The 27505-nt window shown below is 43.5% G+C and overlaps 1 protein-coding gene across 9 annotated transcripts in view; it reads left to right on the top strand.

Moving 5' to 3' along the window:
• Positions 1-24592, top strand: part of LOC140274624 (triple functional domain protein) — a 64976-nt gene extending 40384 nt beyond the window's left edge. For 3 of the 9 annotated variants that reach the window (XM_072369980.1, XM_072369983.1, XM_072369987.1), the window contains 48 exons: positions 857-1026; positions 2409-2583; positions 3581-3776; positions 4298-4464; positions 4587-4706; positions 4840-5031; positions 5123-5272; positions 5361-5475; positions 5971-6086; positions 6194-6316; positions 6408-6602; positions 6682-6800; positions 7332-7398; positions 7520-7629; positions 7848-7917; positions 8119-8208; positions 8312-8404; positions 8486-8597; positions 8739-8929; positions 9115-9216; positions 10091-10120; positions 11205-11347; positions 11512-11614; positions 11760-12003; positions 12118-12225; positions 12422-12615; positions 12705-12875; positions 15339-15434; positions 15644-15792; positions 16938-17004; positions 17131-17234; positions 17330-17399; positions 17482-17571; positions 17677-17769; positions 17946-17996; positions 18078-18155; positions 18249-18440; positions 18547-18727; positions 18822-19085; positions 19175-19668; positions 20478-20725; positions 21347-21597; positions 21698-21860; positions 22090-22211; positions 22297-22375; positions 22737-22937; positions 23045-23183; positions 23679-24592. In XM_072369980.1, the coding sequence (XP_072226081.1) occupies positions 857-1026; positions 2409-2583; positions 3581-3776; positions 4298-4464; positions 4587-4706; positions 4840-5031; positions 5123-5272; positions 5361-5475; positions 5971-6086; positions 6194-6316; positions 6408-6602; positions 6682-6800; positions 7332-7398; positions 7520-7629; positions 7848-7917; positions 8119-8208; positions 8312-8404; positions 8486-8597; positions 8739-8929; positions 9115-9216; positions 10091-10120; positions 11205-11347; positions 11512-11614; positions 11760-12003; positions 12118-12225; positions 12422-12615; positions 12705-12875; positions 15339-15434; positions 15644-15792; positions 16938-17004; positions 17131-17234; positions 17330-17399; positions 17482-17571; positions 17677-17769; positions 17946-17996; positions 18078-18155; positions 18249-18440; positions 18547-18727; positions 18822-19085; positions 19175-19668; positions 20478-20725; positions 21347-21597; positions 21698-21860; positions 22090-22211; positions 22297-22375; positions 22737-22937; positions 23045-23183; positions 23679-24236 (7356 nt within the window). In that variant the 3' untranslated portion in view covers positions 24237-24592. Of the gene's footprint in view, positions 1-856; positions 1027-2408; positions 2584-3580; positions 3777-4297; positions 4465-4586; positions 4707-4839; positions 5032-5122; positions 5273-5360; positions 5476-5970; positions 6087-6193; positions 6317-6407; positions 6603-6681; positions 6801-7331; positions 7399-7519; positions 7630-7847; positions 7918-8118; positions 8209-8311; positions 8405-8485; positions 8598-8738; positions 8930-9114; positions 9217-10090; positions 10121-11204; positions 11348-11511; positions 11615-11759; positions 12004-12117; positions 12226-12421; positions 12616-12704; positions 12876-15338; positions 15435-15643; positions 15793-16937; positions 17005-17130; positions 17235-17329; positions 17400-17481; positions 17572-17676; positions 17770-17945; positions 17997-18077; positions 18156-18248; positions 18441-18546; positions 18728-18821; positions 19086-19174; positions 19669-20477; positions 20726-21343; positions 21598-21697; positions 21861-22089; positions 22212-22296; positions 22376-22736; positions 22938-23044; positions 23184-23678 lie in introns of all 9 variants that reach the window. The other 6 variants (XM_072369985.1, XM_072369984.1, XM_072369988.1 and 3 more) reach the window with 6 other exon arrangements.
• The last annotated feature ends 2913 nt before the right edge of the window (positions 24593-27505 follow it).

Below are 27505 nucleotides of genomic sequence, written 5' to 3'. Positions count from 1 at the left end.
AGAGTAAGCAACAATCTATTTGATGTATGCCGAGCACCCCAGAATAATCCACACAGCTCACATTAATTTGTGCTTGTTTTCTAAGACTGTTCATTTTCCCAGGCTTGTGTTAATAGATTGGGTTGCTTGTGAGATGGCTTCACCCTTATTTTGGGCAAAATGGGGGAAGCCTTCTCACATCTGGAAATGTGAGGGAGGGAGCAGCGGTGCCTGTCTAGAGGAGATCTGTGGAGATGGCGTGTCTCCTTGATGCCCGCTGTTGATACCACATGCATCCCAGCATGTTCACAACAGCACGTACACTCACTCGTCCCGCTCAGCGCTGATGTTTCTGAAGTTGTGTTTGCGCATGCCTCCACTCCAAACACTTCAGGACTGGTGTGCATGTGTGAAAAAGGGCCGGTGCGATGAGGGCTTTGAATTCACGCAGATATTGCAGTTGCATAGGGGTGTGAGCCATGAATCAGAATATGTTCTGTAACATCTTAACAGGAAGATGTGTGGAATATCCTGTCTGTAACTCATGCAAACATTCTAATCAACTCGTGGTTTCATTTGGATAAAGGTCAATAATCAGAAGGTTGCTTTGAATGTACGCAGAAGCGATGACATCATTGATATTTATTCTGTTTGCATGCTAAAGTTTTGCCGCAGTGTATTTGTGTGTATTTTAGCTTCAGACCAACAAACATGTTTACTGTGGATTTAATATGAACAAAGTGGATTTTAAATAAGCCTCTAGATCTAAAGACAGACTGATATCAGAAAACTGACGTCAGCACACTGCATGTTGTGACTCGTCTAAATAAGTTAGCAGAAACTCCTGACACCTCTCTCTCCCCCCCCCCCCCCCCAGTTGTGGACATGGCTGGAGGAGCTCCAGAAGGAGCTGCTGGACGACGTTTACGCCGAGTCTGTGGAAGCCGTCCAGGATCTGATCAAGCGCTTCGGCCAACAGCAGCAGACCACGCTGCAGGTCACTGTCAACGTCATCAAGGAGGGAGAGGACCTCATCCAGCAGCTCAGGTGCACATCTCAGAACACAAAGCGCCATAAAAGATTTGCTCACATGTCTTCTATACTGCCTGGTTTATTTGTTTTCCTGTTATAACCCCTCCGAGTTTCAGGAAAAAGGCACAAGCACTTCGTGTAGTAGCTCTAAAGTTGTGTTGCTATGGTATACAGCTGTGTAATAATAGTTCTGTCTTCCTGTAAGTGACGATGCTGCTCTGCCACAAAATTGATAATATCAGTAAAATGTGGTTGAGAAAGCAAAACGCATCATATGTCTGGTTACATAATGGCCTTTTTCTAGTCTTTTAGAAGAGCTCAGGCAGGGTAATTTAGACAGGCATGCATTTGGCATTTGAATCGATGTGTAAAGAATGAAGGGAGCTAAATATATGCAATGAAAGAAACGAGCATGTCATTCTGCAGACATTAATGAGGCGCAGAAAAACCTTAAAAGAAGCGCGAGGTGGCTGCAGTTGACCAGCTTTATTTTTATGCAGAGGATGTTCCAGTCCCTTTTTTTCCTCCTCCTTTTTTCTTTGTCTCCATCGCTCCATCCCCGGTGTCCTGGCCCCAGAGGGAATTCTCACATAAGGCTGCCTTCATGAACACGTGTCTAATTGTGCGGCAGCCACTCTGGCAGCCAACTGGAACTCCACTCACCTCCTGCTTGAGTGTGCAGGACTGTAATGTATGGGGGCACACGTGCACCCATCGGCATGCGCTCGAGCGTGTGGGGGTGCATCTGTCACCCTGATTAGTGAACCTAAAACCAATCAGGAGCCCAGCCACCTCACCTGCGCTGCCGGTGCAACTCAGAGTTGGCCTTATGTGAACCCGCTGATGTCTGAGTGTGGATACATCATGCATGTGTTCCAGTGAAGCAGAATCTGTGCAGCCCATTTCTTTTTCTTTTTTTTTTAGATTTACTCTTGAAGTGCCCTTGCTCATGTTGTGTGTACCAGAGTTAGAATTATGTGGCTTTAATTCATTACCAACGGGGAAGGTTCAACTGTTTATCACGAGTCTTCTTTTGAGTACATTAGGGTGGAGTGGGATTGATTTTTGTTAATTAATTTAATGCATCTAAGACAGCTGAGCACACGTTTAGCAATGTGGAACTATTGAGTCGAAAGAAAACCTTTGGAGTAAAAATAAATAAGTTTTTTAAAAATTGGGAGAAATCCGGCCATCGAAATGTGTTTGCCTCCTTTGAGCAGATCTCTTCTGTTTTAAACCACCAGCTCGCTGCTGCAGGATTCACTGCTGCAGCTTTTAGAGCAGCTGAAGCTGGCTGGCACAGTGCCTAACACTATCTTTATTGCTGTTTTTTTTTGTAAAAAGTGCACAGCCCTGCAGCCCATGGCTTACAGCTTAATTGTGCCTTTCTGTTTCAGGGATTCTGCCATCTCCAGCAACAAGACGCCCCACAACAGCTCCATCAACCACATCGAGAGCGTCCTCCAGCAGCTGGATGAGGCCCAGGCACAGATGGAGGAGCTCTTCCAGGAGAGGAAGATCAAACTGGAGCTCTTCCTGCAGCTCCGCATCTTCGAAAGAGACGCCATTGATGTAAGCGTATAGTCGAAGCTACAGACCCTGCTGATTTGTTGGCTGTTTTCAAGCTCTGGGGTTGGATTTGGAGGTTGTTATCCAATGTCTGAAGGAGAGGAAGACGTTTTATGCTATCAGCTAATTGACACGGCAGGGTGGATCTGTGATTCACATAATGTAGAATATTTCTGCTCATGTCTCCCAGTTTGGGCAAAATATTTAAGAAAAACACTAATATTTGGGGTGCGTTTGCACACATTCTGTTTTATACTAAAATTTCCCAAAGAGATCATAGAACCATCTGAGGTTTGTTGGTCCAGTATAATGGAGGCTAAAACAGAATTACAGTGAACAGCTTGCTGTTAATCGCTGAATGAGTTGTTAGTGAATGAACCTTGTGGGGCCTGTATGGTCCATATGACTTATCAGTCACTCTTATTGGCTCCCAAACATTTCAGTCGAGCCACCACAGCCCCAAATATACATCTTAGGAAGTCGGTGGGGTTGTGATTGGCCCCTCCTCTCTGGCTCCACTTTTTATGCTGGATGACTGTGTCCTTCTTTTATCTTTTCTATGGTCAAAATGAGCATTTACATGGAATTGAGAGGTATCTTTCAGTGCTGAAGGGACATTCTCAGTATGTTAACGAATACATCTCCAAATCCTGTGATGTGACAACGACTGCAGCTGACTTTTTCAGTTTTACTGAAATATTTTTTTCAAAAGGAGGTAAGAAAACAGGCCGGAACACGTGAGCTGGACTTATTTAACCCCAGTTCAGCTCCGAGGCCTTGCCTTTCATTCTCACAAGCGCACATTTCATCGGTCCTCCTCCTCTTCCACACACATAAAATACTGGTACATAATGGATATCGCCTGTCAGCCAGTTAATACCAGGAAACGAGTTTTGGTTCATATCATACTAACCAGATGATAAGTTTCTATCTTCATTAGCGCTTTAAAACCCTTCTGTGACACGAGCGAGCTTATTTTTATGAACTTGCCTGTCCGCAGATCATCTCTGACCTGGAGTCCTGGAATGAGGAGCTGACGGGTCAGATGAACGACTTTGACACGGAGGACCTTACGCTGGCCGAGCAGAGGCTGCAGCACCACGCCGACAAAGCCCTGACCATGAACAACCTGACCTTCGATGTCATCCACCAGGGACAGGAGCTGCTGCAGTATGTCAATGAAGTCCAGGCCTCTGGTGAGCCCCCTCCTCCGGAACACTGAGCTTCTGTAATTAGCTCTAGGCTGGATTTGATTTGATTTAGATTTATTTATTTTTTACATTTTCTTGGCGCGTTCTGCTCTTCATCATAAAGAATCAGTTAGGAGATGTTTGACTGTCACCTTGCTGCCACATCAGACACTACTCATGATCCAGCTGTGGAGTTAGAGCACAACACGGCTCATGTTCGCTGCCACTGCTCACACTTCTGTGTTCGGTACACAAGTTTTTCTGTGTAGGTGTCGCAGGTCAGAGCTTGTGATGAGAGGCACCCACTCACCATCCATAATAACTCGCCTGTGAACTCTATGCTAATAGCTGCTCTGTGAAAGCTCCCAGGGAACGGTTACCTCATGCAGCGTGTATTGAACACAGAGCAGTTATTAACGTGGACATGAATATGCTTTTCAGAATGAGTCCAAAGGTGACAAATAACACTCTGTGGAGTAAAGTGTGTGTCCATCCAGAAGTTCTACAACTTTGTGTCCTCTCTCCAGGAGTGGAGCTGCTGTGTGATCGGGATGTTGACATGGCAACACGGGTGCAGGACTTGCTGGAGTTCCTCCATGAAAAGCAGCAAGAGCTCGACTTAGCGGCCGAGCAACACCGCAGACGACTGGAGCAGTGCGTCCAGCTGAGACATCTGCAGGCTGAGGTTAAGCAGGTAGGACGCACAGCGCCATCTGCAGGCTCTACTTTCCACCTACATGACAGAGGTCAGAAAGAGATTGGAATAAAGTCTCAGCTGCGGCGCCATCTGATTACAGCTTTTCTGTCTTTTTGAAGGTTTTGGGTTGGATTCGGAACGGTGAATCGATGCTGAACGCTGGTCTGATCACAGCCAGCTCCCTGCAGGAAGCTGAACAACTCCAGAGAGAACACGAACAGTTTCAGCATGCCATTGAGGTGATGCAGTGTTTGATTCTATCTTCATCCTATTCGGTCTTCTGCTCAAAGTCTAAAGTTGGATTTTACTGTAACTGCTCATTAATATGGTAATTAAATTTTTCCCCCCTCTCTGCCTCTGTCCCCGCTGCAGAAGACGCATCAGAGTGCTCTGCAGGTTCAGCAGAAGGCGGAGGCTCTGCTCCAGGCCAACCACTATGATATGGACCTGATCAGAGACTGTGCAGAGAGAGTGGCTTCTCACTGGCAGCAGCTCATGCTGAAGATGGAGGACCGACTCAAGTTAGTCAATGCTTCTGTGGCCTTCTACAAGACGTCTGAACAGGTAGAACATCAATTCAGTTTAACTGCGTGGCAAATATTCCATTAAAAAAAACACAAACTGTGCAACTTAGTGACTTGGTTTCTGCGTGCAGGTATGCAGTGTGCTTGAGAGCCTTGAGCAAGAGTATAAGAGAGAGGAGGACTGGTGCGGAGGAGCTGACAAACTGGGACCCAACTGTGAAACGGACCACGTCAGCCCCATGATCAGCAAGCATCTGGAGCAGAAGGAGGCTTTCCTCAAGGTAATACACACACACACACACGAGGTCAGAATCAAATCAGAGCAAAGCTAAAAGTCAGACATCTGATGTGTGTTCATGTTTCAATCAGGCATGCACTCTGGCCAGAAGAAACGCGGACGTTTTCCTCAAGTACATGCACAGAAACAGTGTCAACATGCCTGGGATGCTGAGCCACGTCAAGGCACCAGAACAGCAAGTTAAAAGTGAGTATCAGAAAATACGCCCAATGTTTGGCTGCTCAGTGGTGTTGAACGTAAAGTTGGGCCCCCCTTTGAAGGCAGGCTAGGGTGAATCACAAAATGAAAGACAAAGGACTCAAATCACCCTGCTTTACTTTCTTGAAATCATTTTAAAGTAGTCTTCAGCAGTAGTTCTCCAGGCTTTCTGGTGCTCTTTCACTTTTTCCTTAGACATTGACTGCTTTTTCAGTGCAGACCTTGTACATGACCATTTTCAGAGGAATGTGTTCTTTCACTTAATACTAACAAACAAGTTTAGCCTAAAACTTGGCATATCTGAGCATGGGGTGCTTTGGGATGTCCTTCAAGAAGCCTGGAGAACTATTCCTGAAGACTACGTAAAGAAATCACAGAAAGCTCATCTAAGAGGGTTCAGGCTGAGCTGAAGAATTAAGGTCTCGTACCAAAAGTAGACTTTCACGTTGATTTTGGAACTTTCTTTCTTTCTTTTGTGTGTAGACATCCTCAACGAGCTACTGCAGAGAGAGAACCGGGTTCTCCACTTCTGGACTATGAGAAAACGGCGGCTGGACCAGTGTCAGCAGTATGTGGTGTTTGAACGCAGCGCCAAACAGGTACACGAAACACAACTAAACACTTTAATTTAGGGCAAGAAAGAGCTGACTTATTTACAAGACACACGCACAGAACTGAAATAATATGTGACGACGTGTGTATTTAGGCTCTGGAGTGGATTCATGACACTGGGGAGTTTTACCTGTCTACGCACACGTCCACCGGCTCCAGTATTCATCACACACAAGAACTTCTGAAGGAGCACGAGGACTTCCACATCACAGCCAAGGTTTGCCTCGCACACACACACACACACACACACACAACCAGGTGTTTGGTGTGTGTAGGACTACGAGACTCAGTGTGTTCCTCTGCTGCAGCAAACCAAGGAGCGTGTGAAGCTGCTTATCCAGCTGGCTGATGGCTTCTGTGAGAAAGGTCACAGTCACGCTGGTGAGATCAAAAAATGGGTGACAGCTGTGGACAAACGCTACAGAGACTTCTCCCTGCGCATGGACAAATACCGCTCCAGCCTGGAGAAAGCCCTGGGCATCTCCTCAGACTCCAACAAGGCAGTAAGCGGTCTGCACACGAATCATCTGATTCACACCAACACGGTCTTGGACTGTCTTCTAACCCCACTTTCTCTGTCAGAGTAAGGACCTCCAGTTGGACATCATTCCAGCTACTGCTCCAGGGTCAGAGGTCAAGCTCAGAGATGCTGCTGCACACGAGCTGAATGAGGAGAAACGCAAGTCAGCACGCAGAAAAGAGTATGTGGCCAACTTTTTCTGTCAAAAAGTACCAGCATTCTAAAGCACAAGTGAAAAACTGTTGTATCGGGTTCCCAAAATGAGAAGCAACAGAGAAGTCTTTGTAAGAGGTTTCACCACAAAGTGGTCCTTCATTGTCCTTGTCAATGCTGAACTCTGTGAAGCAGACAGTTCAGTTTAATCGTACATAATGGATTAGCATGATTTAAACTTCCCTCTTCTACCATCAGCCTCCTCTTTGCTGCGCCAGCACAAGAACTGCAGACGCAACAGTCCAGCTCTAACAAATGACTACATGTAGTGTGCAGGAAGAGGAGACTTTGTCATTTTAAAGAGCGCCACAAATCACAAGCATGATTTCAGTCACTCATGGCTGGTTTATGACCGAGTTTTATGGCCCACAACGCTTTCATTATTCATTAGTGTAAATGGATGAAGCTGACGGGCTGAAAGGGAGCGATTGGCATGCAGATTAATCATTGTGTGAAGAAGGACAGTGTGCCAACTGCAGCTTTGTGTCTGTTCCTGTAGGTTCATCATGGCAGAGCTGATTCAGACAGAAAAAGCCTACGTGCGAGACCTGCAGGAGTGCTTGGAAGTAAGTTCAACTCGACCCACCGCTGTTCAGCCCTGTCATGCTGTGGTTGGGCAGGGACTCTTCAGATTTAGGATTTTAGTTGTTTTTGCATATTTGAGCTGGTCCTCTTTTCTTCACGCAGACCTACCTGTGGGAGATGACCAGTGGAGTTGAGGAGATTCCTCCAGGAATCATCAACAAGGAGCGCATCATCTTTGGAAACATGCAGGACCTCCTTGAGTTCCATCAAAAGTACGAAAGGCACCATATGGTGTAACGTCACCCTTGAATGAAAGGAACAGGCACAACTCAGAAATAGAACATTTTTTAAAAATCATATGTAATTTGACTATGAATACTAATCAACCAAACTTTAAACTGATATGTTTAGATGTTACTTAATCTGCAGCACTTTGTGTTTAACAACCCCCCCCCCTTACATTTGAATCTTTCCTTCCTTGTTTTGTCAGCATCTTTCTCAAAGAATTGGAGAAATATGAGCAGCTACCAGAGGATGTTGGGCATTGCTTTGTCACGTGGGTATGTGTCATTTGTCCACAGGCATTTGCAGTGTGAAGTCGGACATCAGTAAAACATATCTTGGACTTTTTCTGTGACCAATTAGATTTGTAAATGAAATGTGTCACGTTTCCAGAATTACAGTGTTTTCTTTTACAAATTAAGCTTTGCAGCAGTAGATTTGACATTTGTCACAATCATGTGTTTCTCTCTCCTTTTAAGGCTGATAAGTTCCAGATGTATGTGAACTACTGTAAGAACAAACCTGACTCCACCCAGCTCATATTGGAGCATGCTGGGAACTATTTTGATGTGAGTAACATCTGTTTTTACAGTGATACAGCTGCTTCTTGTCTGTTACGTCCAGTCACATCTGTGTTCTTCCCTGTGTGTGTGTGTGTGTGTGTGATGACAGGAAATCCAACAACGGCACCAGCTGGTCAACTCCATTTCTTCCTATCTAATCAAGCCAGTACAGAGAATCACCAAGTATCAGCTCCTGCTGAAGGTAACCCACCACACCAGATCTCTGTGCTGCAGCAGCCGTCTCCACTGTTCCTGTTGTCATGGTTTCTGCGTGTGTGTTTAGGAGCTGCTGACGTGCTGTGAAGAAGGTAAAGGAGAGATCAAGGACGGCCTGGAAGTGATGCTCAGTGTTCCCAAGAAAGCCAATGATGCCATGCATCTGTCTATGCTGGAAGGTGGACAACACACTGCTTGTTATTTCGCTGTCATATTCATGTGTATAGATTTTCTTTTCTGACAACTTGTTATATAAACACATAGTCAGACAGTGTCATTCCTAATCTAACTCCCACTGTATTATCCTCTTCTTCCTCCAGGATTTGATGAAAACATTGACTCGCAGGGCGAGCTCATTCTACAAGATTCATTCCAGGTTTGGGATCCAAAGACTCTGATCCGTAAGGGTAGAGAGCGCCACCTCTTCCTCTTTGAGATGTCTCTTGTATTCAGCAAGGAGGTCAAGGACTCAAATGGCAGAAGCAAATACATCTATAAGAGCAAACTCTTTGTAAGTAGTCGTTTCCTCCCCTGTAGGTTTCTCTACAGTGATTTTTTTCTAAGTAGCAGCTTCTTGTAATGAAATGTCCTCCTTCTATTGTTCCTTGAGGATATTTCATCCTTTCTGTGGGCTGTATTACTATTCCACTGCAAGTTACTCTGATGAAGGAAATGTATTGTGTTCTTTCCTCCCAGACGTCAGAGTTGGGGGTGACGGAGCATGTTGAAGGAGATCCTTGTAAGTTTGCTCTATGGGTCGGACGCACCCCAACCTCAGACAACAAGATTGTGCTCAAGGTAAAACAAACACTGACGAATGCCAGTGGTCAACTAATGTATCTGAATAATCAATATGATCTGACCTGCTTGTTTCTTCTTCTCATTTTCAAACCTCTCCTATATTTCTTCTAACACTCTCTGTACTCTTGGGCATCTTGTTTGACTGCATGAGCTGCAAAGCTTTCTGTAGGCACTCCTCTGTCTCCTGGATTTTTTTCATCTCTTTCTCTGCCCTCTGCCAGCCTGTGTCCTCTGGTCTGATCCTGCTTTGTTCCATGTGTTAACAAACACGGGCACATCTGTGCATCTGGGGCTGTGTTTTCTGTGGATGTTTGTATCTCTAATTCTCTGTGTGGGCTGATATGCTTCCACCAACGCTGGTGACACTTTATCAGCTCCTGAACGCCCACGATCCACATCTTGGCTCTGTGCCACTTCATCAAAGTGATGAGTTTTCATCTTCATGTACCAGAGAGAAAACGCCCATTTCCAGACTTCTTCTGTGCGTTCTGCTGTTGAACTCCAGATGGATTAAAGTTTGTCAGCCGTTGGAACAGCATGAAGCCAGAATCCTAACACGTTCAATACTGAGTGTTACAACTCTTTCATACATGTTGACTACTAAACTAACCAGTGAAAGGGAGTCATGCAATGTGTATATTGTAAATTGTGTCATTACTAACTCTATACACACACACACACACACACTCACAGTTACCATTCATTACAATCTGATACGTATTTAATTGGCCATCATTACACTGTCGAGACAAATTCTAAGTGTTGTTCGTTTCTGTCATTTCAAACCATTTTGTCAGCATTAAAAAAATGTCCCATATATCCTCTAAAGCCAAACCAGTGAAATTCTCTATTTTATATTTTGAATTCAAAGCTAAGTCAGGGATCCAAACATGGAGCGACGGTGAGTACAAACTATTCCACAACACAGCCCTAAACCATTTCACACAAGTCTGAAACACTCCTCACTCCCTTTAGATGGGTAAATGCAGCACATTTTCTTCCTGAACTTAGAAGAACTATTTTCTTTGTTAAGATGCAGCCGCCAAATTCATTTCATGCCGGGGGACCAAAAGTTAAATGCAGAAGACTTAACATGAACAATGCCAATAGGCCAGGTCGCCACAAGGGATCAAAACAAGAATCGTGGGTCATTGTCCATGTTGTTGGTTAAAATGAAATGAGGAAAGTGAAAATAATGTGGGTGCTCTGAACTTGAAACACTCTTTGAGACAATGCCGTTCCTGCTAAAGCACAAACTCACTGTCCCCATTGTTTGGGTAGTCAGTCTACATGTTTGCATATTAGTGTATACGAGTCACTGCTATGTAGTCCAGAACTGCAGAATTCAGATTTTTCTCTATTGAATCAACCACATGCTTCTGCTCAGAGAGGAACAAAACCTGAGCTAACCCAGAGATGGAGTGATCGGTGAGCTTAGGTTTCACCTCCACTCTTTGCTGAGTTTGTTTTGGACCGGTTGTTTTATAAGTCCAACCTTACTGAACTTCAGCACCAGAGCATGGAGATCCAAACAATTTGCAGAGGGCCAGATTTAATCATGAAGGCCAACTTGGCATGTTGACTCCATAGTGGAAAGTTTAATTAAAATGTGCTGTTACTGGGCAGCGTAAAAAGAATCCATTTCAAGATGGAAGCTCATAAAATCTGACGTTGAACACTGGATTAGAGCACTATGAAAGCAGCTTGCAGATATTTGTACAGCAGTATAAAGTTGATCGTGGGTGTTGCTAAAGTAATGTGAGAGGGCAGGTATCTGTAGTACATCTGACAAACAACCACTTCTGGAGAAGAGAGTTCATGTAAAATCGATGTGAAAAATTAAGACATTAAGTGGGGAGAGGTCATTTCAGACTTGTGTGAAATAAGATTTTCAAAAGATGTTAGATTTTTCTTTCTTCTTTATTCTTTTTGGACAATTCTGAGTCTTGTCTCAGTGAACTTTTTCCATTACTGCCCTTTTACAGGCTTCTAATATAGAGAACAAGCAAGACTGGATCAAGCACATCAGGGAGGTGATCCAGGAGCGCACTATTCACCTGAGAGGAGCACTAAAAGAGCCAATTCACATCCCCAAACCAGCTACAGCCAGACATCACAAGGGACGGAGGTAAACATGTCAACTCCTGCTTCAAAGTCATTTAGGGAACAGAAAATGTGAATTTTCACAAATGATCTAGATCTCTAGAGTTTGTTTGTTTTGTATCTTAATTGTCTCATGATTTTAAGAACAACAGACACTGAGTTTTTCTTGGTCCTGTGTGCTTCCGTTAGTAATATGGGAGAGGACTTGGACAGCCAGGGTGAAGGCAGCAGCCAACCGGACACCATCTCTCTGGCATCTCGCACCTCTCAAAACACACTGGACAGTGACAAGGTGAGAACACACACTCAAATGATGCCCTACCTGCAGGTTTTGAGCAGCTAAAATGAAAGAATGCGTTCAGCTTCTGTACATTCAGGTGTATATGGACCATCAGCGTCACGTGGAGGCCAGGTCTTTATGAGTTTCTTGTCCTCAGCTGTCCGGCGGCTGTGAGCTGACTGTGGTGATACACGACTTCATGGCCAGCAACAACAACGAGCTGACGGTGCGTCGCGGTCAGACAGTGGAGGTTCTGGAACGCTGTCATGACAAACCAGACTGGTGCCTGGTCCGGACCACAGACCGATCTCCCGCTCAGGAGGGCCTGGTTCCTTGCTCCATTCTCTGCATCGCCCACTCCAGGTCGTCCATGGAGATGGAGGGCATCTTCAACCACAAAGGTATTAAATGTGCTGTGAACTGTTCTGTATTTAATGAATATAAACATTATCGAGATACTTTCAGAAATTCTGCATCACAAAGCAATTTCTAAAGCATGAATTTGTCTTTCGAAGACACTCTATCAGTGTGCAGCAATGACTCCATCATGCCAGGGTCGTCTGCTACGCTCCAGCCGGGTCATGGAATCGGCTCCCACACCTCACCAGGACCCAAGCGACCAGGTAGGCTCATCTGTGCCGCTGTGTTGGTTTGTATCTGAAATCCTGTTAAATAGTTCTTAGTTAGTTCAAATTGGGACTTGGATCAGATTGGTGTACGTGTGCATCCTTTGTTCACAATAAGAAATCACATAGCGGTGAAACCCTGTTGTATTCAGGACGCTTTACTTTTAACACCATGTCTCATCTCATTTCTAAGGTAACACACTACGGAAGTGGCTTACCAGTCCAGTTCGTCGGCTCAGCAGCGGCAAGGCAGACGGCCACGTGAAGAAACTTGCCCACAAGCACAAGAAGAGCCGTGAGGTGAGGAAGAGCGGGGAGATGACGATGGGCTCCCAGAAAGACTCAGATGACAGTGCTGCGACTCCTCAGGATGAAACTCTGGAGGAGGTGGGTGGATACAGGGATATTTCTTCATCTAGAAGCTTTCTACAGTTATTGTAAAGTAATCTTTGCTTTGCTGTCCTTTTGCGTTGCAGAGGGTTCGTAACGAGGGCCTGTCGAGCGGCACGTTATCCAAGTCAAGTTCTTCAGGCATGCAAAGCTGCGGAGAGGAGGAGGGTGAGGAGGGTGCTGACTCAGTACCTCTGCCTCCACCTATGGCCATTCAGCAACACAGCCTGTTGCAGCCGGACTCACAGGACGACAAGGTGAGGGCAGTTGGGACATCACAGAGAACATCAGAGAGAAGGCAGGTTGTCTGGGAAAGATGAACAGAAGGAGTGGGAGAAAGTAAATTACAGATCAAGACATGAACTGAATCCACTCGTGTTTCCCAGTTTTGGGTTCTACAAAGGCGAGTCACAGTTATCTGAAAAGTTATCGGTTATTGATACTTTTTGATGTAACATTATTTCCTACACAATGTGGTTATTTAATTGCAGCCATTGTTAATACTCATTCCTCTAGTTTCCTACCTCTGTTTGACAGTCTATTATCCCCAGATCTTTAAATACAGACAGTGTTTTGTGGCTAATAAAGGTTAAGAAAAAGTCAACACATACAAAATTGAACAGTAACTCAGAAAGGTACATACATGCAAATGTGCACAAAATAAAAAGTCAACAGCTTGTCGGGCTTTACAGCTTTTACATTCAACAAGCATTCGTGTCAAGTCCATCAAAAACAAAACCAGATTTGGTCAGTTACTAAAGTTGGTAAGAGGTTTTTTTCTTTCTTTCTTTATGAGTTAACTTAAAGAAATCCAATCCTCTCACGGTTTTCTTCCTTCTGGCAGTTCTTGGTTTCTGGATTACACTTTTGCTCATCTCAGTCTTGCTGTCTCTTTTTCTTTTTTAAAGGGCGCTTACTGACGCAGTTTGAGCAGCTCTTTAGTTTCAGTTAAGCATATCATCTTAGCTTGGCATGTTGAATTATATTCTCCCCTCTCATAAAGAAAGATTTTCACGCAGCAGCTAAAGCATAAACTCCTCTGACACTAATTTCTGTTTCTCTTTTGTTTTGTTTCCTGGTTGTTTTGTTTGCCATTCTGTAGCATTACCTTGATTTATGTCCTGTCTTTGCTTTGTCTCAGTTTCCATACCTCTCCATCTGAAAAAGCCCTTCTCTTTCCCGTCTGTTTCCTCCCCTGGTCTAATTTTTCAAATCTTTTTTCCCTTCCTCTTCAACTTTAAAAGCTACATTCTAAAGCCTGTTTTTTTCTCTTTTTTTAGATTTAAACATGAAGCTTACAGCTTTTTATAGACTTAGTTTTCTTCTTATAAAAAGCCATTCCTCCTAACTTTTGTATTTTAATTAACTCTTACATTCCTGAATTTCTTTAGTCAAGTTTTCCTCACCATCTCTCTTGTTTTGTTTTTCCTGTTTTAGTTGTTTTGACCTCTGCCCTGTTTCTTAAACACACTACTGAGATAGAGGGTCACCTGGCATACGAGCAGGGTATTAACACAGTGTACTGTACATAAAGAGAGGACGCATGTAGCTCTTAACTCTAAATGGAGGTTTCTTTTCTGCAGTGTCAGTGCAGATCAGAGGGTTGCCTAACTTGGGCCAGCATCATAATACCGTGACCCTGCTTGGATTACTCACAAATGCAACATTTTTCTGCATGTTTTATAAGTCGTTGATTGGGATGATACTGATTGCTGAGTGAGGATTAAAAGAAACGAGTAGTCACTGCAGAGTGGAAAGAAAAAAAAGGTGTCTAGGTTCCCTGTCAGCTGAGCAGGCAGCTCCTCTGGATAATCTAAGTCTGACCCGCACCGAGAGGAAAAGGTCAAACCCCAATCCCCCCTTTTCCCCATCATCCCCTGACCTTTTACCACCCCTCCGTTACCCACCCCTTCCCACTCGTCCTCATCTTCTTTTACCCTCTGTGCGTTAACCTCATTACCCATGCGAGTAATTGGCATCTAAATGCTGGCGAGGCCAGAAGGGCACGCAGCCTCACCCAGAAAACCTAATTGGGGAAAGTCTTGAAGCACAGCACAGCAAGGGTGAGAGTCTCTCCTGAACTATATTTACACACATACATGTATCGCTTTCATTCTCGCTGTTAGCAACCTTTATATCAGAGGCTGATCATCACCATCCCAGAAAGCAACAGAATCTTTCAGTCAGATCACCTTTTTCAACCTTCTTCCTATCACAATTTGAATGACTCTTCAGTTCCATTTTTTTCACTCAGCCTCATGTTTTTACCTTTCCATCAATAGTTTTTTCAATTTTACTTTCACGTTGTTCAACCTTTAGATGTAAACGCAGCAGTGCTGGTGTTTGCAGCACTGGAAACATCCCTTTGATGAACCTATTAAGCATTAAACATTTTTACTAAGTCATTGCTTGCACTGGTAACTAAAATCAAACATTCACATGAGAAAACTAATTCTGAAATCAGAAAATTAAAAGTTGGTCTTAGAAATTGATCTCAATCAAAACTATGGCATGACTCTTAACCTCAATATATTCTGCTTTTTATTTGCTCTATTTTTGGACTTGTATCAGTTCAAATCAGCTTAAGTGACACTATTTTAATCTATAGCAGAGCTATACCACATTTAGCAGAATAGATTAAATTTAGTTTAAATTGTGTACATTATCATTTTCTCACACCCGTTTTTCCTTCCTCCTCTGGTCTCTCCGTTTCTGCCCAGACGTCTTCTCGTCTGTCTGTCCGTCCATCTAGTTCAGAGACACCCAGTGCTGCCGAGTTGGTGAGCGCCATCGAGGAGTTGGTCAAAAGCAAGATGGTAGGACACAATTACTCCTACCTGGATGTAGCCAAGACTGCTTAGATAGCTGTTTGGTAATGATGGATGAATAAAATCATCTGAAATGTTATGGTATATGTTCCTAAAGCCATATTAGAAGGAAGAAATGTCGGCATCACCGATGTATAAATCTAGTTTATTCTAACGAGTTAATTCAGTCAAACAATTGTGATTTTGCCTTGATGCAGGCTCTGGAGGACAGACCCAGCTCTCTGTCAGTAGAACAGGGAGACAGCAGCTCTCCCTCCTTCAACCCGTCTGACAACTCTCTTCTGTCCTCCTCCTCCCCCACTGAAGAGATGGACGAACGCCGGACCAGTATCCTGAAGAAAAGACAGTACGTACACGACCAGCTGACACTAATTTTACTCTGTTTTACAAAGGACAAACACTGATTCTGATTTACTTTGAGCCCCAGATGTTTTTCATCAATTGTACTTTATTTATTAGAAATCCATAAAAAAAAAGTTTTGCAATTAGTTGATGTCAACATGATTACATTTATCATTTGGTGCAAAAGCAGTATCCACTGAAGGCTGAGTCTCAGAGCAGCAGAGGATCTCTATTTTGTCAACAAATGTGAGAAATCTATTGAAATGTTTACTCAAAAGAAGGATTGGAAGGGATTTGCATATTTCCCCTTTACAGTGCAGATTTAAACAGGGTACGGGCACAGGCCTAAACTGGACACCAGAGCTCTTTGATTCTTCAGACAGCACTGCATGGAGAGCAGTCATTCATCAATAGCTGCTGTGTAACCACAGTTAGACAGTGGGAGGTCTTTGTCAAGCACTACATTATGGAGTTTTATTCACAAATGCCGGTTAAAACTTCTCTGGTATGGATTAGAACACTAAATGTGTATTGTTGTCAGTCCAATCGGTATTTCAGATCATCTCCAGGCTCTGTGGTGATGTGGGATTGTATCAGTGCCCTCATTTACACTTCCACAGCAGAAAAGTTTGTCGACATTTTAGAGTCACTGCTTTTCCAGTGGACGTCCGTTTTTCCTATGAAAGACTATGCAAAACCACATTCTGCGCCCATTACAGAGGCACGGCTGAGGAATAAGAGGGTGCAGGGACTGGAGTTACCTGCCCACAGCCCAGATCTGTCCCTAATGGGGAATATCGGACAATTTTAAAGGAAAAATGCAACAACGATGACCCCAGACTCTTGCACATCTTGAAACGTGTTTGCAGAAAGAAGGGGTGAAAACAGCTGAAACTTCATCCCTTAGTATCCCCAGTGCTGGTATATCTTGAGTGTTGTGAGAAGGAATGGCAACATTACAAAGTGCTGAAAGCTTTACTGTCCCAAGTCTGCAATAAAGTATAAGTCAAAGTGAATTTAAAAAAATAAATAAAACTTTTTAAAACATTTTTCCATTATTCAAAACGTTCAGATTTGGAGTTGTACAACAATGTTTAGTGAGTTAAAGATCTGATTTACACTTCATCTGTGCGTCTCCCCTTTGATTAGTTACATTCTGCTGGAGTTGGTGGAGACAGAGCGAGATTATGTCAGAGATCTCAGCCTGGTGGTGGAGGTGAGTTCATGCTGCATCAGCGCTAACTGATAATTGGAATATTTGCTTTTTTTTCTGCCTCATAGCTGAACTTCTCGTGTGTGTGTGTGTGTGCGTGTGTGCGTTTTGTGCATCTCCCATCATCAGGGCTACATGACCAGGATGAAGGAGGAGGGCGTCCCTGACGATATGAAGGGCAAAGACAAAATTGTGTTTGGCAACATCCATCAAATTTATGACTGGCACAAAGAGTATGTGGCACACTCATATGGGGAATATAGATGTTCCTTGTTTAGAGTCACCAGCAGCATAACTTATTTCTCTCTCTTGTTTCCGTCTCTCTCAGGTTCTTTCTCAGGGAGCTGGAGAAGTGTTTGGAAGACCCTGACAGACTGGGGCCACTCTTTCTCAAACAGGTTTGTCCACTCTGAGTTTAATGCTACTTCTTCCTTGTATTCATTATTGAACCTTTGCTGAAACAGTTATTTATTTAACCAGGAACGGAGGTTAAACATGTACGTAGTGTACTGTCAAAACAAGCCTAAGTCGGAGCACATCGTCTCTGAGTACATTGACACCTACTTTGAGGTTCGTGGCTGGTTTCTTTTTAAAGATATTTTTACTCTTTGAGTAACATTAGATATTTGCAAACAGTTGCCATTACCTTTCAAAATACACTGTCGATTTTTGTAGGACCTAAAGCAGCAGCTCGGACACAGGCTTCAGATCACAGACCTGCTCATCAAGCCAGTCCAAAGGATCATGAAGTACCAGCTGCTGTTAAAGGTTAGTCAGACAGCAGAGGGTGCCAGAGCTCCAGCTACGATTCATGTCCTTTTATATGGACTTTAAGGGTATTTCTGCATAAGCTACAACCGTTTAAAAAAAAAAAATAAGTAAAAAATAAGTAAATTGTTGAGTCTGATTTTTAATATGTATGGTTTTGTCTCCATGTGATTTAGGATTTCCTCAAACACTCTAAAAAGGCTGGGCTGGAGTCTGTAGATGTAGAGGTAAGATCAGAAGCATGATGTTTCTCTTAAGCCCTTAAAAAGATCATCAGCATCTAACCTTTTCCTGTCTGGCTCTCACAGAAAGCAGTGGAGGTCATGTGCATCGTGCCAAAAAGGTGTAATGACATGATTAATGTCGGCCGGCTTCAGGGATTTGATGTAAGACGTTTATTATATTTCTTATTAATTCTATAAACAAACGGCTTGTATTGATGCCTTTCCCTCACCTGCACCTCTCATCTCCATCTCCAGGGGAAGCTTGTAGCTCAGGGCCGCCTTCTGCTTCAAGACACATTTATGGTGTCAGACCCAGACAGCGGCCTGCACAGCCGGGTGAAGGAGAGGAGAGTGTTCCTGTTTGAGCAGCTCGTCATCTTCAGTGAGCCCCTGGATAAGAAGAAAGGTTTCTCTCTGCCAGGCTTCCTCTACAAGAACAGCATCAAGGTGATAATGAAGAGCAAGTTTGTAGTTAACATTTCAAAGTTCTTCATTGCCACAAAAACTAAACATTTGTGACTCCCTCTTTTCTTTTAACCCTTTTGCACATTAGATAAGCTGTTTGGGTCTGGAGGAGAATGTGGAAGGCGATCCCTGTAAGTTCATTCTCACTTCTCGGTCGACCAACGGCACTGCAGAGTCCTTCGTGCTTCACTCCTCCCACCCAGGGGTGCGTGAGGTTTGGACCCTTCAGATCAGCCAGATACTTGAGAGTCAACGCAACTTCCTCAATGGTAAGATATCAAAAGCATACAAGAAACAGACAGTTTTGTAGAGCAGGCGTTTTTGTACATGGCCACTCTTGTCTTTTTTTATACCTTATCACAGCTCTGACCTCACCAATAGAGTATCAGAGGAACCATGTAGGGGCGAACAGTGGTCCATGTGTACCCAGTGTCGGAGCTCCAGGTGGAAGCAGTAGTTCCAGCGTATCCACTGGAGTCAGCGGTGGAAACTCCCAGAGTAGCTCCATCGCCTCAGGACCTCAGAGTGGCTCTCGTCGACCTTCCAGGATCCCACAACCCTCCCGTTTGCCCCAACCCCAACGTCATCTCCAAGGGGGTGATGCAGATGGCCCCAACAAGATGTCAGGTACGGAAAACTAATCTATAGTAAATTAGCTTTGTATAGCACAATGAAAGATGTGACTGAGGTGTGAGTTTTGCTCGGTTATGATCCAGGTTTGTCCCCTCGTCCTGCTCCTGCTCCCCTGATCCCTCCCGGGGGTAGTCCACAGGGCAAGCGTCCCATCCAGCCCTCAGAGGACCAAGCACAGACCCCCACTTCTGCCAGCACTGTAAACTCTATCCCTCGTGCCACAGTTGGGCCTCTGCCCTCCACACCGGCTTCCAAACCACGGCCTGGAGCCATGTCCCCTATGGCCACACCCCTTGCCGCTGGCAAGGATGCCCTTCCTCCTCCCCCTCCTAGCCCCAGCCAAAAGTCCGGATCTGGATTCTGGAGCTCCATCCCGGGCTCTCCAGCCAGCCGGCCTGGCTCATTTACCTTCCCTGGGGAGGTAGGAGAGACTCCAGTCCGTCAGAGCTCAAACCAGATCCAAACTGGTTCTGGGAGCCAAACCCACAGACACTCCACGCACAGCAAGGAAGCCGATCGCATGAGTACGTGCTCATCGGCCAGTGAGCAGTCCATCCAGTCAACCCAGAGTAACGGGGTAAGACTACTACCTGCTGCCTCATGCAGATTCAACTAACACAGAGGCAGAGGGAGGCCTGGTCTGTTCTGTCTGCCTATTGTCCTGCTGCAGCCAGCGCTACTAATCTGTTCCCTACTACGCATCTTTGAAAACCTTCACCGCTCTCCAAAGTCATCCTTTCTAGCTTTAGACCATTTCCGATGACAAAATCTTGCAACGGTTTCAACTGTCAATGTTTTCAGAATCGGCCTTCCATGGGGATCTTTTTCACCTCTTCACTGAATGATCTTTTAAGGTTTCTTCTCGATTTCTTAACTCTAACAAAGCTTATACTAACACCCAACCTTCTCTTGGCTGTCTTTCACCACGTTCCGGTCTTCATGGTGTGCAACTGAAATGTACTTTTTCAGCAACTAACCTCTGACGTTTGTGGTTCAGTCACAAATGTCCTCAGAGATCCTTCATTCAATTTAACACTCCTCCTCTCGTCTTTGCCTGGAGCTGCAAAGACGACTAAAAGGAAAATCTTCATCTTACTTCAACCTTTCTTCATCCAGTTACCGCTTTTCAAAAAGAAAATGGCAAATCCCTGCTTTTGTCTTTCTTCCACTTGAATCTAACCTTTTAACAAATCTTATTTCCAGTTGATAAGTGTTTTTCTACTTCTTTATTCTTACAATCTCCTTTTCTCACTTTATCTCACCGGGCATATTACACTTGTAAATTTCTTTCCCCATTTAATATTAGAAAGAAAATGATTGTACTTAAACTTTAATTTACTGATTGCACTTGCTATCTTATGCCATCGTTTTCTCCCCTTGGCATAGAGTGAAAGTAGCAGCAGCAGTAGCGTATCCACCATGTTGGTGACCCAGGACTACATGGCTGTGAAGGAGGATGAGATCAGCGTCATTCAGGGCGAGGTGGTCCAGATCTTGGCCAGCAACCAACAAAACATGTTCCTGGTGTTCAGGGCATCAACCGAGCAGGGCCCCGCTGCCGAGGGCTGGATCCCCGGATTTGTGCTTGGACACACCTCAGCCATGGTCTCAGACTGCTCCGAGGGATCCATCAAGTAAGACCTCTGGAAAAGTGTTGAGAACTGGGTGTAAAAATGGTTTAAAATTCAAGAAAACATTTCTTGAGTATAAAATCTTTAACTTGCACTTACAGGAACACCGCCTAAGTCAAATTTGAGCTGTTACTCTGTGTAGAGACTTGGGGCCAAATGCATATACATAACAGTGTGTCTGCTTTTTACTCCACACAAACATTTGTAAAGGAAGAATGTATAGCAGAAGTGTTCACTTTACACGTGCCATACATTAATGTAATTAACATTTCAACCCTAATGAGGTGGAAATGAAAAAAAGAGGCCATTATATTTACCATAAAACAAAGCATTTTCACTAAACTTCCTCTGTATGATGGTGACAAATTAGGGTAGAGTTCACAGGTTTGGCACAAGTTTAGTCTCATGATAAGTGTGATTTAAAAAAGTACTTAAGGCTTTATAAAACTGGTGAAAAGAATACATTTTGCCCCTTTACTGGTTTGATTTAAAACAATGTTTTCTGGGTTGACACACCAAGTTGTGAAAGCTAAACCCATTTAATTTATTTCCAATTCATCTCCGCAGTTTAGCTCATCATCAACTTGTGTATCAGATACTGACCTACCTTCTTTGTGTCAGTAGGAAGTCTTCCTCCTGGCATACATCCCTGCGCATACGGAAGAAGTCTGAGAAAAAAGAGAAAGAGGCAAAGAAAGAGACAAAGCTGGAAAACGGGTACAGGAAGTCCAGAGATGGATTGGCCAATAAAGTTTCTGTAAAGGTTAGTTTCAGAAGACTAACAATCTACAGTGATGTTTGTAAGGCATCTCTTTTTCCATCTGACTTCTTACTTTCTGTCCTACAGCTTCTAAATCCAAACTACATCTATGATGGTAAGTTCAAACTTAGTGTCTTTAATTATAATCATTTAATACAAATTTAATACAAACCCATATTGTTGGCTTATGGATTATAAAACATTTCTCCTGTCAGCTCCCCCAGAGTTTCTTGTACCTTTGAGTGACGTGACTTGTGACAACGGAGAAAGCGTCACCCTCAGGTGTAAGGTTTGTGGTCGACCCCGCGCTACCGTCACCTGGAAGGGCCCCAACCAGAGCAACCTCTTAAACAACGGACACTTTAGCATCACCTACAGGTAAGAAAACAAACACGATAGGCAGTTTGTTGCATAGGACTGTGGAATTCTCCAGTGGTGCATTTAAATGGATGAAAAAAGAAGTGTGGTTATCACCTTTAAGGCAAACAAGCAATTAGATTAAGTTCTTTTTAGTTGCACAGTTGAGAGAAAAAATAAATAAATAATCAACATTAGTGAACAAGTTGCATGCTGGGAGTAGATGTAAATGTGCATTTATGCGTTTCAGTGATACGGGTGAAGCCACACTGCGGATAATCGGTGCAGCCTCTGAGGATGACGGCGTATACACCTGTGTTGCAACCAACGAACTGGGGAGTGTAACGTCATCAGCAAGCCTCAGAGTTTTGGGTGAGGATCCAAATAGTTTGCAATACAAACCAGCCGTTGTTCAACAAACCTGGTGCTGAGTGTGCATTTGTGTTACTTGTTTTAGCCGTGTCTGCTGATGGGATCAGAGTGAGCTGGAAGGACAACTTTGAGTCTCACTACACTGAAGTGGTTGAACTGGGAAGGTAACAGCCACAGAAGTATCCCCATGGACAGAGACTGTACACTGATCAGCCATAATGTTAAAACCAGCTGCCTAACATTGTGTAGATGCCACAGAAACAGCCCCTATCCATTTTTGCCACAGATGTTTCTATTGTAGGGTGCATCCTCCCTGGACGGGGCCCGTTCTTGTGCATTCTGTATGTGCTTGAGCCAGTCAGGCATGTCATTAGTTTGGAGGTTTGCTCATCGCTTTGCCCTTTTGGGTTTATGTTGTGGCTGATCAGTGGTGGTTTTGCCTGTTACATACCTTAACATGTTGGGGCATCCAACAATAATATTCAGATCATTCAAGTGATATTCATCTAACTTTCTCCTCATCAGGGGTCGTTTCTCTGTTGTCAAGCGCTGTGACCATCAGGGCACCAAACGTACGGTAGCTGTTAAACAGGTGAACAAAAAGCTAATGAGAAGAGACCGAGTGACTGAAGAACTCAATCTGCTCCAGAGACTCCAACACCCCCACATAGTCAGCCTAATAGACACGTATGAAACCCCCGGCAGCTACGTCCTAGTCCTGGAGATGTGAGTATACCACAAAAACATTTTCATTTTGGATAAAGCGAGTCTCCATTTAATTAGCTTGACAAACACTCCAGATCTCCTGACTGCTGTTTTTGCCGGTGTTTCAGGGCTGATCAGGGTCGTCTGCTTGACTACATAGTGAGCTGGGGGAATCTGACTGAAGAAAAAGTGGCCTGCTACCTGAGGAATGTTTTAGAAGCTTTACAATACTTGCACAACTGCAGAATAGTACATCTGGATGTGAAAGTAAGTAGCTGCACCTACCTTTCTACACTTACAGCAGCTAAAGGGGATACTATGTACAGTTATGTGAAAAAGAAGGTACACCCTTTTTAAATTCTAATGAGGAATGGGTGTCATCACCATTGTTTAACCAAATTCTTCTTTTTAAGTCTCCTGAGCAGACTGTAGACTCTTTCTTGGTTTCACCATGTCATGTCCCTTGTCTCTTGCGCTCTCATTGTCTGTAACTGCTCAGAGACAGCTTGCAACTCCATTTCTGACTCCTTGGAAATATAAAAGAGGATATTCAGTTTCTGCAAGCTCTCAAGGGCCATTTGTCTGTGATGTGAAACTCTGGTTCAAAGTCTTGTAGTGTAGAGTTGGTCATCAGAGCTGGTTTGGCTCTGTGCTGGCCTAAGGAAGCAGTTTGGTGGTCATGACGTTTATCTAGAGTCAATATTGGAATAAATATGTTACACAGGATTCACCAGTCAACACTCATCCTCACTCTTGTTGCAGCCCGAGAACTTGCTGGTTACCCACAATGCCAACGGCCAGCCAGCAGTCAAACTCACAGACTTCGGTGACGCTGTCCAGCTCAACAGTGCCCACTATGTTCACCCTCTGCTGGGCAACCCGGAGTTTGCCCCTCCAGAGTTGGTCCTGGGAGAGCCTGTGTCTCTGACCTCTGACTTGTGGAGTCTAGGCGTGGTGACCTATGTGCTGCTGAGCGGCGCTTCACCTTTCCTCGATGAGAGCGCAGAGGAGACTTGCCTAAACATCTGCAGGTTAGATTTCAGCTTCCCCAGGGATTACTTCCAGGGTGTCAGCCAAGGGGCTTGCGACTTTGTCTGCCTGCTTCTAAAGACTGACCCAGGCAGAAGACCTCCAGCTGGGCGCTGCCTCCAGGAACCATGGCTGCAGGCTGGCCAGGGTGACAACCGAGCCAGAGCAGAGGGCTGCCTGGACACCTCGCGCCTCATTTCTTTTATAGACAGGAGGAAACATCAGACTGATGCCCGGCCAATTGGAGGAGTAAGGAGCTTCATTCAAAGTCGCCTTCAGTCTCGAGTTTGAACACTTCCATGCCCTGTTGCCTCCCCGACCCGATCATCGCAGACAAAAGCTGAACAGACTCCTCAGTTTGTTGGCAAGTGCTAAATTGTAGGGGCTGCAGGGTCCTCTGTAATGATTGTCCCTTTGTCTCGATGTTATACGAAGGAGAAACAATGAATGCTGATCTTATCCTCTTTCACAAAGCTCCTGTAGTCCTGTTAGTACTTCAAATGAGAATTGCTGAGGATTTTTTCATAACAGTTCCTCACCAATCACATGAGTTAATGGATGCCCTCATCTACTGCTGCTTGCTGGTTTTAACTCGAAACAGATTTTATAGTTAAGTGAACAAATAAAAATCTTTAAAAAAAAAAAAAGTAACTTATTTTCCATTTCAAGGGTAAAAGCTGATCAGAGGAGCCGTTTAATAGAGCTTTGACGCCACTGCACAAATGCAGAGCTTTCAGGAGAAAGTGATGTCAGCGGAGCTGGTGATAGCGCTGAGAGCAAACCGCCCTCCCTCTTGTTGCTAAGGATGGGTACAGACATTGTGCGTTTTTGCTCTTTTACACTAAAACTGTTACTCCGATACTTTGGAGAAGCAGACCTTTCTACTAGAAACAATATATAGAAAAGTACTGTCTCAGTTTTCAAATAAGTGACAAACAAATGTAGAAAATGCTCATCAGTTGAAAGTTGCTGTCCTGCTTTGGACTCTGTAGACAAATGGAGACAGTGACTAAGCTTTTTGATGGCTGCGCTTACAAAATGTACATAATCTCAGATACCATGATGACCATGTCGTAAGTAACAATGCCACATTGTCCAATCTGAGAAGGAACAATCGACGTCCATCATTTACTTTCCCTAGAACAAAACTTGTGTTGCGAAGATATGACATGTTTAAGCCTTACCTTGTATATAGACTTCTGCTTTCTGTCGCTTCACATTCACATTGGACTCTTGCCTTTGGATGATAGAACACTTGATGGCAGCAGTGATTGCCCGTCAGGTGAATGTGGAGGCCTAGGAAGACAAATTACTGTAAATGCACTCATTGTATTTTATGTTTGATTATCATGTGCAATGTTGCGGCTTTAACATTTTATGCAACTATTTATGAAGACATCTGTTGTATCTGTAATAAATCTAGAGAAAAGCATGTACTTGGTACTGCAAGCACTGCTGGTAGTTTGTGTTTATTTGATTGTGGAGTGTTACAACTGCCAGGCCACATTAGGGTCACAATCTACAATCATGGTTTGATCAAAAATAATTGAACACTTTTTGTACTGTATGCCTCTGTAGTATTGGTACACCAAAGTTGCTCTAGCTTTATAGTACTTTAATAAAAAAAGGTTTTATTGTGATTGTTTCACTTGAGTTAGATCTATGACCATGTGAAATGATTGTTTACACAAATAAAAACACTTCAGAGGAACTTAGTTTAGACTCCTTTACCTTTAGAAAAAGGCAGGAGACTGAAGACAGACAGACTTTTACTCTTGTAATTCACATAATGGATTAAGAGTTGAATGCAAGATTTTATGTATTCAAGGGTGTTTCTAACTTTATGTACAGATACTTATTGCCAAATTGTTTCATCCAGAAATTCTTCTTAACAGAAAAACAAGATTAAAGTTACAGAACAGCTATGGTGAAAGTGAGAAATTGAGTTTGGGGTTTAGATGCGTCATGTTTATACAAAAAGAAAGAAATAGCCCCCCCATTAGCTTTTTATTTATTTGAAAAACTTGTGCACAGGCCATTAAAAACAAGAAGCTTGGACTGGATACCTCAGTTTAGGTTTTTTTGTTTTCCTCCCATTGTTTTGTCTTTTCTTGTATTTGTTGACTGTTTTATTTGTTTGATAAATTACATGTTTCCTACATTTTTTTTTTATCTTTGCATGTATATTTCTTTGTACAGATCATACATATTCTCTCCTGTAAATATTCTCGTTTTGCCATCAGTTATTTGAAAATTAAAACATAATGAACACATACCCTGCTTGACATTTTTTTTTTTCCCCAGATCATTTTTTGTTCATTTCAAGAGTCAGTTTTAGGTGACTTATTTAAAGATGGCCATTGGCAGCCTGGTAACTGGACATCTTTCATTGGATTTTCTTGATATTTGCTACTCAACTTTTTTCTGTGAAAAATCTGATTTATTAATGCATTTTAAAACCTCTTGATGCATAACCCTGCCAATGGGAAAGTGTTTGCATGTGGAAGCAGCTGATTGAGATTTCCAAAACCCAAGTAATGCCTGGAATAAGACCCCTTAAGCTGTGATTATGCTGGCCATATTTTGAGGGCAAACTGTGACATCAATATAGCTCCAAACCACTTACAAAGCACTTCAGGCTTCACGCTGGACTCACTGCAGTTTTTGTCTGAAATGGTAGGTGTCAGTAATGAGACGATGGTGCCCCAACACCATGCGAATAGCTTCAAAAGTTGTTGTACAGGAGGCTCAATATACACAAACAAACATACCCCAAATACAGTTTCAAGTTCTCCATTTCACTTTCAAGCAGTTTTTTTTTAGTAACATTTAAAATAGTAAATACTGTCTCTACAGACCTGCTCAAACACTCTTACCTGTTGCTCTTCCTGTTTTTCCCTCATGCAACAAAGGCAGAAATCAAGAGTAGCCTCATCCAAAACACCATCCAAGCACACGGAGCGCCAGCTCATCAGTTCTGGTGTGCGACACTGTGTGCAAGACAACAACAACAAGCCTAAATTAAGCATTACCCAGATGAGTTGAAGAGGAGACGTCTACGATGCACAACAGGATGAAAAACGGAACAGAGGAGGAAATTCAAACCATTTCTTCACTCAGTTGTTATGGGAAATACTATACAGGCAGACAAGGACTGCAGTCAGGTAATCCTGCATTAATCTGCTATTACATTGCTGTGGTATAAATTACTGTTACAGATAGCTAAATTCAATTTTTTTAAAAATTATTTTAAATTTGTGGCATAATGGAGAATTTTGTTCAGAATCCTCAGAGATCAGCATGAATTGATTGGGGTGTTTTGTAGCTTGCCAACAACTTGGCTGATGAGTACACACTTGAGAGCAAATAACATAAGCAACTTTCAGTGAAAAACATGGACAGACACTCAGCCAAACGCTTCAACATCCTGGCTGCAGAAACTCTTCTGTAACAAGGCAGTCACTCTTCCTTTACTGTTACCTTATTGTCTGCGGTGTAGAGGCTTTGGAGTCGTTTCTGCAGCCATGTCTTGGTGAAATAAATCATTTTGCTTTGCTGAC

This window comes from Leuresthes tenuis, unplaced genomic scaffold, assembly GCF_036924035.1.
Source record: "Leuresthes tenuis unplaced genomic scaffold, fLeuTen1.0.hap1 SCAF_18, whole genome shotgun sequence".
Classification (NCBI taxonomy): domain Eukaryota; kingdom Metazoa; phylum Chordata; class Actinopteri; order Atheriniformes; family Atherinopsidae; genus Leuresthes; species Leuresthes tenuis.
Note: the sequence above shows the minus strand (reverse complement) of the source record. Positions and strands in the feature narration are given on the sequence as shown.